The sequence below is a fragment of the Oncorhynchus mykiss genome, chromosome 4, assembly GCF_057628025.1.
Source record: "Oncorhynchus mykiss isolate SJ-2025 chromosome 4, ASM5762802v1, whole genome shotgun sequence".
NCBI classification, from domain to species: Eukaryota; Metazoa; Chordata; class Actinopteri; order Salmoniformes; family Salmonidae; genus Oncorhynchus; species Oncorhynchus mykiss.
Window position 1 is genome coordinate 33,772,777 of NC_143025.1, and position 13,477 is coordinate 33,786,253.

The 13,477-nt window shown below is 41.6% G+C and overlaps 1 protein-coding gene across 1 annotated transcript in view; it reads right to left on the reverse strand.

Moving 5' to 3' along the window:
- Positions 1–7,159, reverse strand: part of LOC110521720 (divergent protein kinase domain 1A) — a 30,906-nt gene extending 23,747 nt beyond the window's left edge. Inside the window, exons 1-2 of the mRNA XM_021599523.3 lie at positions 7,001–7,159; positions 6,783–6,866 (exon numbers count right to left, since the gene is read on the reverse strand). Coding sequence (XP_021455198.1) covers positions 6,783–6,866; positions 7,001–7,015 — 99 coding nt within the window. The 5' untranslated portion in view covers positions 7,016–7,159. The remainder of the gene's footprint in view (positions 1–6,782; positions 6,867–7,000) is intronic.
- Positions 7,160–13,477: the final 6,318 nt, after the last annotated feature.

The following is a 13,477-nucleotide window of genomic DNA, read 5'->3' on the forward strand; positions in this document are numbered from 1 at the left end:
AGGGACACTGAGGTTAATCATTAGCCTTCTATATTTAGCTACATATTGAACTTCCATCCTCTCAGGCCAGGGGAACAATGTATGAATTTATGGTTGGATAAAATCGTTGGCGATTACGGAGAATTATGTAGCCTAAAACCACAAGTCCAAATGCCTATCTCCCTCCCATGGCTAATTTAGGAAAGGGACAGTTTTAGCTAGCCACCGGAAGAAAACAACTCAATGAGACACACAACAAGTATGCTCTCGATGCGATGTGATCGGGAGGAAGTCAAATCCAAACTTGCTTCCCTTGACACTTTTTTTTAAGTACACCAGGACCATTCACAGTTGAGCTCAACACTGTTTGGCTTCCCCTGTATTCAATGCTACAGGCAGCAACAATGTCATACTCTTTTGGACCAGACAGCATCAGATAGATGGCCTACACATACAGAGAGAAAGGGGCGCTGGTTCGCTCACTTGGCTGCTTTCTCCACTGAGATACATTCAGCTTTTTGCGAATTGAAGGGAAATTATGAAACACAGAGAGACAAAAGATGAATTATTTGAAATGTTTTTTTCTTGGTAAATTTAGTTGGGGAAGCCTGGCATCCCTTGGCATCCATGAATACAGGCCAAAATGGCACCCTATTCCCTATATAGTGCACATATTTTGACCAGAGCCCAGTGCACTACTTTTGACCAGGGCCCATAGGGCTATATAAGGAATAGGTGCACTATATAGGGAATAGGTTGTCATTTGGGATGTAGCCAGTGACAGACCAGGGAGGGAGGAGACTCAGAGGACTTCCTCCATGTTCCCAGTCTCTGTTGGTCTTGCATCTCTGTTTGTTTTAGTCAAGCTACCATCTGTGAGAACAGGCCAGGTGACTCATTCTTCGCAGATTACTTTACCATTGTGACAGAGAGAACAATAAATCACTGGACAGAGGTGAAGAGGGCCATAGAATGAGGGGAGAGATAGATTATCTATGTATTCTGTATGAGCCAGCATTGAATCAATTATATAATTTAATTTGACCCCATATCTACGGAACAATCTTCTCTGTCTTTTGCACATCCTCAGAGTGTTCTACCCATAGAATTTGGAATTGGAATACTTACTTTAGTAATCAACAACCCAATGGCTCTCCGTGGTAACACATGGTTAGGTACAGAGAGACAGTTACAGTACTGTACAATCTACACTGAGTGTAAAAAACATTAGGAACACCTTCCACATATTTAGTTGAACCCCCCTTTGCCCTCAAATCGTCAGGGCATGGACTCTACAAGGTGTTGAAAGCATTCCACAGGGATGCTGGCCCATGTTGACTCCAATGCTTTCCACAGTTGTGTCAAGTTGGCTGGATTTCTTTTGGGTGGTAGACCATTCTTGATACACACAGGAAACTGTTGAGCGTGGAAAAACCCAGTAGCGGTGCATTTCTTGACACACTCAAACCTGGCACCTACTACCGTACCCCATTCAAAGTCACTTAAATCTTTTGTCTTGCCCATTCACCCTCTGAATGGCACACACACACAACCAATGTCTAAACTACAAGCATTTCGCTACACTCACAAAAACATCTGCTAACCATGTGTATGTGACCAATAAAATTTGATTTAATTGGAATTTACTTCAAGCTTAAAAATCCTTCTGTAACCTGTCTCTTCCCTGTAATCTACACCAATTGAAGTGGATTTAACAAGTGACATCAATAAGGGATCATAGCTTTCACCTGGATTCACCTGGTCAGTCTATGTCTTGGAAAGAGCAGGTGTTCCTAATGTTTGTACACTGAGTGTGTATCTTTCTGACACACTCTAAATTGTTATTGTCTTTTTTTTAACACTTCCTTCCTGATTAATAATGATTATACATGGTCTCTATAAATGGTCTCAGTAGATCGATAATGGCATTATTGAAGCAACATCTCAAGACATCAGTCAGGAAGTTAAAGCTTGGTCGCAATTGGGTCTTCCAAATGGACAATGACCCCAAGCATACTTCCAAAGTTGTGGCAAAATGGCTTAAGGATAACAAAGTCAAATTATTGGAGTGGGCATCACAAAGCCCTGACCTCAATCCTATAGAAGATTTGGGGGCAGAACTGAAAAAGCGTGTGCGAGCAATGAGGCCTACAAACCTGACTCAGTTACACCAGCTCTGGCAGGAGGAATGGGACAAAATTCACCCAACTTATTGAGGGAGGCTTGTGGAAGGCCACCCGAAATGTTTGACCCAAGTTAAACAATTTAAAGGCAATCCTACCAAATACTAATTGAGTGTATGTCAATTTCTGACCCACTGGGAATGTGATGAAAAAATTAAAAGCTTAAATAAATAATTCTCTCTACTATTATTCTGATATTTCACATTCTTAAAATAAAGTAGTGATCCTAACTGAACTAAGACAATTCATTTTTACTAGGATAAAATTTCAGGAATTGTGAAAAACTGAGTTTAATTGTATTTGACTAAGGTGTATGTAAACTTCCGACTTCAACTGTATGTGGTTGGCCTTTAAAACTCACTGTTTTGAGGGCTATCATTTCAACTCTGATGATGCATTTCTCTCTCCTATACAGGATCCCATAGACTGCTAGTGGGGAAAGAGCAAGTGTGCATCCCAAATGGCTCTCCATTCCCTTGTATCGTGCATTAACTGTCCCTGGTCAAAAAAATACACTTTATAGGGAGTAGGGTGCCTTTTGGAACGCTGTTTGTCCTTTAAATACTGACTTTCATGCATTACATTGGGCCTTGGGGTTTATCAAATCAAATGTTATTGGTCACATACACATATTTAGCAGATGTTATTGCGGGTGTAATAAGCTAAATGCTTGTGTTCCTAGCTCCAACGGTGCAGTAATATCTAACAAATCACAACAATACAAATCTAAAAGTAAAATAATGGAATAAAGAAATATATAAATATTAGGACGAGCAATGTCGGAGTGGCATTGACTAAAATACAGTAGAATAGAACACAGTATATACAGTACCAGTCAAAGGTTTGGACACACCTACTGATTCAAGGGTTTTTCTTTATTTTACAATTTTCTACATTGTAGAATAATAGTGAAGACATCAAAACTGTGAAATAAACCATATGGAATCATGTAGTAACCAATAAAGTGTTAAACAAATCAAAAAATATTTTAGATTTTAGATTCTTTAAAGTAGCCACCCTTTGCCTTGATGACAGCTTTGCACACTCTTGGAATTCTCTCAACCAGCTGGCATGCATTTCAATTAACAGGTGTGCCTTGTTAAAAGTTAATTTGTGGAATTTCTTTACTTCTTAATGCATTTGAGCCAATCAGTTGTGTTGTGACAAGGTAGGGGTGGTATACAGAAGATAGCCCTATTTGGTAAAACCCTTGAAGGTCAGTCAATACGGAAAATGTGCAGTCACAAAAACCATCAAGCGCTATGATGAAACTGGCTCTTATGAGGACCACCACAGGAAAGGAAGGCCCAGAGTTACCTCTGCTCCAGAGGATAAGTTCATTAGAGTTACCAGCCTCTGAAATTGCAGCCCAAATAAATGTTGGAAAAGCATTTCAGGTGAAGCTGGTTGAGAGAATGCCAAGAGTGGGCTAAGCTGTCATCAAGGCAAAGGGTGGCTACTTTGAAGAATCTAAAATATATTTTGATTTGTTTAACACTTAAAAAATTAAAGAAAAGGAAAAACCCTTGACTTGTACTGGATGGACTCTCTCTCGTCAAAGCACTGCACTATATAGGGGATACGGTTCCATTTGGGAATCACACAGTCTCGGTGTGCACGGTGCAGGCTCTGGGAGATGTAACACTCTCTCTGTCGGTGCTGTGTGAAGGAGCTATGCACTGCCTGGGTGATCTGACTCATCCCAGTCCGAGACAGACAGCAGGCAATAAGAAAGACCCCATCACCCCCTCCTGGATGCGGACACACCCCCATCCGCAAACTGACTCAACAATGCGACAGGTTTTCGGCCAGTTGTTCACTTTTCACTTACATACTGAGTAGTTGGTTCAACAGGCCACGAACATGGAATATGTACGTTACAGTCTTCTCACATACAGTACATGCATGCTATAATACACATACTAGCTCTCTCTTCATCTCTCACGCAGGCACACAGGCACGCAAACACTCACAAGCATGCATGCACAGAATATAGCAAAATAGTTGTCATAACAGCAAAATGTTGCATCTTAAGTAATATTGATTTCTTTAGGCTCCCACCAAGTCCACCTGGAAAAGCTTAGACCCCAGACATTGTATTGGTTCGTGAACAAATGCTGATAGAGTCATGCACTGCAGAGAATGGAAAGAAGAGCAGATTGAGAAATGGGAGCACGCAGGTGTTCCCCTGAGGAGAGAGAGCAGTGGAAAGATTAGACGTGACAGACAGCTCTTCCTTAAACCTCCCCCACATCTCTTTGAGTTCAACTGCAATTGAAGAACTGACTAATGTGTTGGTAACCCAAATTCTTCCAAAAACAGGCAATTTAGCATTTTGAACCATTTTCTCTGTCTTGTGTACGTGTGTTTTAGTTAGTACTGTTAAACTGTGCCAACATCAAATGTCATGATCATAACCCTCTCTAATGTTTGTTGTCTTGTGCCTTCGTCTATGTCCTATTTATATACCCATCCATTTAACGTTTAAACTTTCATACTGACAGTTCCTCAATCATATTCATGTAGGCTCGGGCCACAAGGGTATATCAGACCTGGTTCTCTCTTACTCCATAGGGATAAAACTGGTGGGTGGGCAATGGGCATCTGTTGTTTTAATTCCTAATAGCCGTACAAAAATAGAGCAGTGCCTGATCACACGTTCACACTGTGCCAGATAGGTGACAAATCACAGGAGACACGCAGCCAGGGCTACGTGTTCGGTGATATCCACTTCGCCATTTGGAACGCAGCCTATGCGTCATTCCCAGAGTCTAACTCTGAGCGTCAAGGACTCAAGGAGCATTGGATATCAGATCTGGATGACTGAGCACAGTAAACTGGAGCCAGCATGGCAGGATTACCCCTGTCTCCTGGCAGACAGACAGGCTCCATGGAGCAGTTTTAGGAATACTTGGCTGGACCACTGAGCTATCTGGATCCTGACAACCATGGCCTTCCACAGTGTGTAGCCTATGTGGAGGTGAAATGTACAGCAGGATGACGGTGATAACTTCAGTGGCATGCAATGCAATGTCTGATACTATTATGAGGAGTAAGTCAGACAACAGACTCAACCATAGGCAATCATTTGAATGCTAAGGATTTGTTGAATGATTTGTAATCACTCGCGGCCGTTTACATTGGTTCCGGGTTGCTGAGATTAAATTATTTGTGACATTCTTGGAAATTCTGTAGGATACTGGGGAGCGCATTTATTAAACGGTGAGGTGCATAGATAAACATAATTACAAGGAATCGATATATCCTAGTAAGAATTCAACATGCCTGCTTGGGGTTTTATATACGTTTGAATGAAAATCGCTTTTCCTATGGAGTTACCAACCGGCGAGTGAAGCTGTTCCAGTCAATCTATGCCCTCATTAGGAAGAAGCAAAATGGCCTAGAAAACGGTCCATGAGACTGAGGTGGCAGACGCACACACGCCGCACGCAAGCACGCACACACACACAGAGAGCAAAACAAATGCAGCTCACAGTGGGACTCCTGGCTGAACAGCTCAGCAGACAGATAAGATGATAAAGCCAGGGTTTCAGGCTATGGAATAAAATACCAGGGTGCTATTTAACAGAAATACATTAATCACTGGGGGGGAAATAACTACAAACATGAACCATATGTAAATAAACAACATAAGGCTTGGGCTCTGTAATTTGCAGAAAACACCATCTGCCTTGTAAAGGTTGGATCTCCTGCATGGTCTCGAGTAACTTGTGAGAAAAATGTGCCTAACTTTGGGGGGGTAAGGGAAATCCAAGAATATGTAAATTAGTCATGATTCTTAGTTTGCTTGTACAGTTAAGATCATCTACTGAATTTGTCTAGAATTGTAAAAATGTGCAAACCATTGACCAGTTATTATAGGCCTGTAGGCCTGTAGCAAGTTGACCTAATACTCATATTGAATGTGTCCCAAATGGCACCCTATTCCCTATAATGCAATATTTTTGACCAGAGCCCTTTGGGCCCTGGTCAAAGTATAGGGCTCTGGTCAAAGTAGTGCACTGTAAATGGAATGGGGTTGAGTATAACATAAAGACAGTATTTTTGATGGGAGGTAAATATGAGCGAGAGCAGCACCAGGAGCTCATACTCGGACAATGCAAATAAGAGGGCTTACAACCTAAGATAGCAAAACATATTTTTAGCTAGAAGAACCAACGATTGAATGCATTCATGGGAGGAAAAAAAACCTTGTGTCCTGTCCTGTGTGAACACTGGATGATCAGCCCTGTTGCTACAGCAACGGTGAGTAGCCTACTGAATTTGACCAATGACTGCTGCTCTTGGGCACCACAAAGCATTAAGTGCCATATTGCAAATATGATCAATGATGATGATGATACTTCATTTAAAGGAAACATTTGTATCAGATGCAACAACCACACAAGCATTAATGATGGCAATGACAATAATATAAAGCCACAAAGTATAGTCTACCAAAATGTAAATATTGCAAATGAATGTACATTCAATTGTGTCCAAAATATAAATATAATGTTGAAAGTGCCATACTGTATCATGAATAAATCAACCGTCCAATAGTGAATAGGTGATGGTCCATCCTCGCGAAAGTATAGGAAAGATTTTCCATTGGCTTACCTGTATGTAGATAGGCTTCCTCAGCCAGACCCATGAAAACAGACCTCTTGCCATGGCAAATAATGAACATCTCACACCACTAACCTGCCGGAGGAAAAAGAAAACCCCATAAGAAGCGAACAAATATGTACATATTATCGTATATTCTGCACAATTATTCTGCCTTCTGGTGTAGCAATAATTAACCACAGTGCTTAACAAATAATAGTCCGTTTTACCAAATCATGTATCATCCCCGGTCAAATAAACTAGGTCTTGGGAAGTGCGCCTCTGATGCTGCAAACAGCATCCACGTGAACGCTATCAGCGCGCCGCAGTTGTCTTGGTACACGGTTAGACAGAGTGGGAGGGGATTGTATGGGAAAAGGGCTCATTGATAATGGTGCATACAATTGCAGTACTGTCACAAATGTTAGCAAAAGGCTGTTGTTCGGTAGACTACCACATATACCTGAAATTCAGCATTTAAATAGTGAGTCGTGGAGAACCCAGACAAAATTGTTTAAAAAGTTAAAGTAACACGCGCGTTCTGTTACTTTACGTCAAACAACCAGAACACAGAACCCTGCACCCCTTTCATGTTGTAAACAACACAACCCCTTAGAAGTGTGAAGTGAGTGGCAGGTGAGCTTGGTCATCGACTGTTCACACGGATGTTATTTAGACTTGATTATGTCAAACTCCACAATGTCCATTGACCAAACAGGTAAGAGCAGTACATACATCTATGAAGTAGCCAAACTAATCAACTGCCCCCTAGCAAATAATCTAAATTTACAGGATAAAAGCGTTTCTCAGCCAGTCAATCATGAATCCGCCGGCGTCAAAACGAAACAAAGTGCAGATAGTTTGCAGTCTTTCCAGCTACAGTTTGAAGCGACTGTGTTAGCGGTGTTGTTGGCTAGCTCCTCTGAACAACAGTGTCCTGACGAGTGAGCACACATTCTATGCCTCATTGTTATGGATGCATTCAAATAAGTGTCTCTGTAAAACAACTTAAACAAATTTAAATGCAGCTGATGTTCTGGCTGCACTTTTTGACGTGACTGTAAATTAGACATAGTTGGCTAGCTAGCAAGCAAAAAGAATGTTGCCAGCCAGTATGAAAATGGAACATTTAGAACGAACGACTGGGTCGCATCCATAGACGGAGAACAAAAAAAACCTGAACAACTGGGTCACTTCTCTAGCAACCGGACCAATAGAATGAAGGACCAGCCGGCTTGGTAGCAACCCTAGATTTGTGTCGGGTTAATATCTTGTGGAAGGACTTTTTCCATATTTTGTTACTTTACAGCCTTATTCTAAAATTGATTAAATTGTTTCCCACTGATAAATCTACACACAATAACCCATAATGACAAAGCAAAAACAGGTTTTAAGAAAATGTATACATACAAAAAAATGAACTATTACATTTGCATAACTATTCAGACCCTTTGCACAGTACTTTGTTGAAGCACCTTTGGCAGTGATTAAAGCTCGACTCTTTTTGGGTATGATGCTACAAGCTTGGCACGCCTGTATTTGGGGAGTTTCTCCCATTCTCTGCAGATTCTCTCAAATTCTGTCAGATTGGATGGGGAGCTTCGCTGTACATCTATTTTCAGGTCTCTCCAGAGATGGTTCAAGTCTGGACTCCTGGCTGGGCCACTCAAGGACATTCAGAGACTTGTCTTGAAGCCACTCCTGCGTTGTCTTGCCTGTGTGCTTAGGGTTGTTGTCCTGTTGGAAGGTGAACCTTTGCCCCAGTCCTGAGGTCTTGAGCGCTCTGGAACAGGTTTTTTTCAAGGATCTCTCTGTACTTTGCTTCATTCATCGTTCCTTCGATCCTGACTAGTCTCCCAGTCCCTGCATCTGAAAAACATTCCCACAGCATGATACTGCCACCACCATGCTTCATTGTAGGGATGGTGCCAGGTTTCTTCCAGATGTGACACTTGGCATTTAGGCCAAAGAGTTCAATCTTGGTTTCATCAGACCAGAGAATCTTGTTTCTCATGGCCTGAGTCCTTTAGGTACCTTATGGCAAATTCCAAGCGGGCTGTCATGTACCTTTTTACTGAGTAGTGGCTTCCGTCTGGCCACTCTACCATAAAGGCCTGATTGGTGGAGTGCTGCAGAGATGGTTATCCTTCTGGAAGGTTCTCCCATCTCCACAAATTACATCTGGAGCTCTGTCAGAGTTACCATCAGGTTTTTGGTCACTTCCCTGACCAAGGACCTTCTCCCCCGATTGCTCAGTTTGGCCGGGTGGCCAGCTCTAGGAAGAGTCTTGATGAATCCAAACTTCTTCAATTTAAGATTAAAGGATGCCACTGTGTTCTTGGGGACCTTCAATGCTGCAGAAATTTTTTGGTACCCTTCCCCAGATCTGTGCCTCGACACAATCCAGTCTCATAGCAAAGGGTCTGAAGGTATTTCAGTTTATAATTTTTTGGTGCAACGTTTTCTAAAAACCTGTTTTCGTTTTGTCATTATGGGGTATTATGTGTAGATTGATGAGGGTAAAAAATAATGTATTTTATTTAAGAATAAGGCTGTGACGTAACAAAAAGTCATGGTCCCTCCGCAAGGCAATCAAACAAGCTAAGCGTCAGTATAGAGACAAAGTAGAGTCGCAATTCAACGGCTCAGACACAAGAGGTATGTGGCAGGGTCTACAGTCAATCACAGATTACAAAAAGAAAACCAGCCCCGTCACGGACCAGGATGTCTTGCTCCCAGGCAGACTAAATAACTTTTTTACCCGCTTTGAAGACAATACAGTGCCACTGACACGGCCGGCTACCAAAACATACGGACTCTCTTTCACTGCAGCCGATGTGAGTAAAACATTTAAACGTGTTAACCCTCACAAGGCTGCAGGCCCAGACGGCATCTCCAGCCGCGCCCTCAGAGCATGCGCAGACCAGCTGGCTGGTGTGTTTACGGACATATACAATCAATCCTTATCCCAGTCTGCTGTTCCCACATGCTTCAAGAGGGCCACCATTGTTCCTGTTCCCAAGAAAGCTAAGGTAACTGAGCTAAACGACTACCGCCCAATTTTTCAGTTTTTGATTTGTTAAAAAAGTTTGAAATATCCAATAAATGCCGTTCCACTTCATGATTGTGTCCCACTTGTTGTTGATTCTTCACAAAAAAATACAGTTTTATATCTTTATGTTTGAAGCCTGAAATGTGGCAAAAGGTCGCAAAGTTCAAGGGGGCCGAATACTTTCGCAAGGCACTGTATATGTATATACTGTACTCTATCATCTACTGCATCTTTATGTAATACATGTATCACTAGCCACTTTAAACTATGCCACTTTGTTTACATACCCTACATTACTCATCTCATATGTATATACTGTACTCGATACCATCTACTGCATCTTGCCTATGCCATTCTGTACAATCACTCATTCATATATCTTTATGTACATATTCTTTATGCCTTTACACTTGTGTGTATAAGGTAGTAGTTTTGGAATTGTTAGGTTAGATTACTCGTAGGTTATTACTGCATTGTCGGAACTAGAAGCACAAGCATTTCGCTACACTCGCATTAACATCTGCTAACCATGTGTATGTGACAAATACATTTGATTTGATTTGGTCTGACTACTTTCCAAATGTACTGTATATAAACAGTACGGCCACAGCAGCATTACATTTGATAACACTTGATTTAGCCTACATAATCATCAATATTGGGTCTGGTTGGCTGATACGTGCAGCAGAAAGATAGCGAGTTAAATCACAATCATAAATCACGTTTCCATCCAACCATTTCATGCAGATTAATTATTGATGTGTGGAAAAAGTCACGACTGGGCTGATGGAAACATGAAATGCCTGTACAATTTTATATATGTAGACAATTTGTTCGTTCGACACAGTGGGATCTTTTTATGTATATAAAATTAATTATGCGACAAATGGCGGCGGAAACGCCTTTATGTGCAAATATTGATAGAATAACCATCATATCAAAGTAAACTTGGAGTCAGGCAATGATATGTTGTGTGGTCCTCCCACTACGACTTGGGGAAACCATGTAGTTATTGGGTACCACAATATGAGTCATAATACCAATAAAACCTTGCGGTCAAACAAGGAAATGGTTCCAATCGTTTTTCCACCAGTAATTTTTCCCATAGGGAATTTTACAAACACTTAAAATAAGGGCTATGGGAAAAATAACTGGTGGAAAAGTGATTGGACACATTTCCCTGTTTGACTGCTAGGTTTTAAGGGTATTATGACACCTCCACTGTGGGGCTCTATTTGGCGACAGTTTAAATCAATTATGAACTTCACAGCTGATAAATGTACAAGGTGATGAGCTTGATGTGCCTTTCCAATAAATATGGAGGATATTATTCTGTTGACATGATGATCGATGCTTGGCTGCCGTTTGAGAAATACAAATAATATCGCTCTTATCCATAATAAACTCATAATGTAGGTTGTCTACCCCCACTGTATGTGCGAGCTGTTGGCTAGAGCGCATGTACCAAGACCAGAGTTTACTATATAACGCAACAGTTTTTGTGACAAAACCATCAGTAGAGCTGAAAATGCGATGGAAATCCATCTAACCTGTATTCGGTACATGTCAATTCAACCGCAAAAGTAATTTTTATGTCCACTACGTCATCACGCAAAGCCTTTTATCTGCAGAAAGTCTGTTTTGATACAAACGCATCTCTGTTGGGAAAATGTGCATGTTGTTTTATGCAGACTTTAGAATATTGGCATGAAAATGTGTTACAAATTGAATGGAAACCAAGTTATGGAACTAAATTGAGCTAGCTAAACTAGCAGATTTACATCAATAGCTAGGTTTCCATCAAAATTTCATGCCAATATTCTAAAATATATGTGCGTTGTCCCACCAGTGGTGTGTTTCCACCAAACGGACTTGTTGCAGATTGAAATCAGTGTGTGACGGCGTAGTGCATACAAAATGTACTTTTTCGCTTGAGTTTTCATGTACCAAATAAAAACAGAAGGTTCAGTGTGTTTCCAGCGTATTTTGTTTTTGTCACAACTGCTGAGTTAAATAGCAAATGTTCCTACTCTGGTCTTGGCACATGCCCTCTAGCCAACAGCTCGCAGATACAGTGCGGGTAGGCTAGTCTACATGATGAGATGATGGATAAGAGCAAGTGTTTTTATTTGTCCAAACGGCATCGATCACCATGTCACCAGAATAAGACTCTCGATATTTATCGCACTTTGATCATCATTTATTTCATCTGTAGCCTAATAAACTGCACGGTTTACCAAGTCGTAGTCGGAGGAACACATACCATGTCATCGCTTGACTCCAAGTTTACTTCAATATGATGGTTATAGAAATCAATATTTCCGCACAAAAGCATTTCCACCGCCATTTCTTGCATAATTAATTTTACAGACACAAAAAAATCCCACCAGGTCAAATGAACAAATTATCTGTCGGGATGTATAAAATTGAACCAAAACTACCTGTTACCATCACAGCTGTCATGGTATGACTTTAGTCATATAAAAACTGTGGATGTTATCAGCTGATAGCACACCCTCTTTTCCCAATGGCAATCATGTCCTTAGGAGGAACTGTAACTAGGCACCTTTCTCCATGAAAGCGCACTGACTGCTGCCAATTCTTGCACTCTCATTGTTTCATTGTGTAAATCATTAATAATTCCCCGCAATACAGTGTCCAAAACATTAAGAACACCTTCCTAATGTTGAGTTGCACCCTTTCACTTTTGCCCTCAGATCAGCCTCAATTCGTCAGGGCTTGGACTCAACAAGGTGTCGAAAGCGTTCCATGGGAATGCTGACCCATGTTGATTCTTTTGGGTGGTGGACCATTGTTGATGCACACGGGAAACTGTTGAGCGTGAAAAACCCAGCAACGTTATACTGGGGACAATAAAAGGCCACTCTAAAATGTACAATGCCACAGATATCTAAAGTTTTAAGGGAGTGTGCAATTGGCATGCTGAATGCAGGAATGTCTACCAGAGCTGTTGCCAGATAATTGTTAATTTCTCTACCACAAGTCAATGTTGGTTTAGAGAATTTGGCAGTACGTCCCAACTGCTCACACAGCCCCAGACAACATGTAACCACGCTAGCCAGGACCTCAACATCCGGCTTCTTCACCTGCGGGATAGTCTGAGATCAGCCACACAGACAGCTGATGAAACTGTGCAAACCCACAATCAAAGAATTTCTGCACAAACTGTCAGAAACCGTCTCATGGAAGGTCATCTGCATGCTCGTTGTTCTCACCAGGGTCTTGATCTGACTGCAGTTCAGCAAATGCTCACCTTTGATGGCCACTGGCATGCTGAAGAAGTGTGCTCTTCACGGATGCATCCTGGTTTCAACTGTACCGGGCAGATGGCAGACAGCGTGTATGGCGTCATGTGGCGGATTGCTGACGTCAACGTTGTGAACAGAGTGACCCATAGTGGCGGTGGGGTTATGGTATGGGCAGGCATAAGCTATGGACAACGAATACAATTGCACTTTATCGATTGCAATTTGAATGCACACCGTGGTGAGATCCTGAGGCCCATTGTCATGCCTTTCATCCGACGCCATCACCTCATGTTTCAGCTTGATAATGCACAGCCCCATGTCCCAAGGATCTGTACACAATTTCTGGAAGCTGAAATTGTCCCAATTCTTCCATGGCCCACATATTC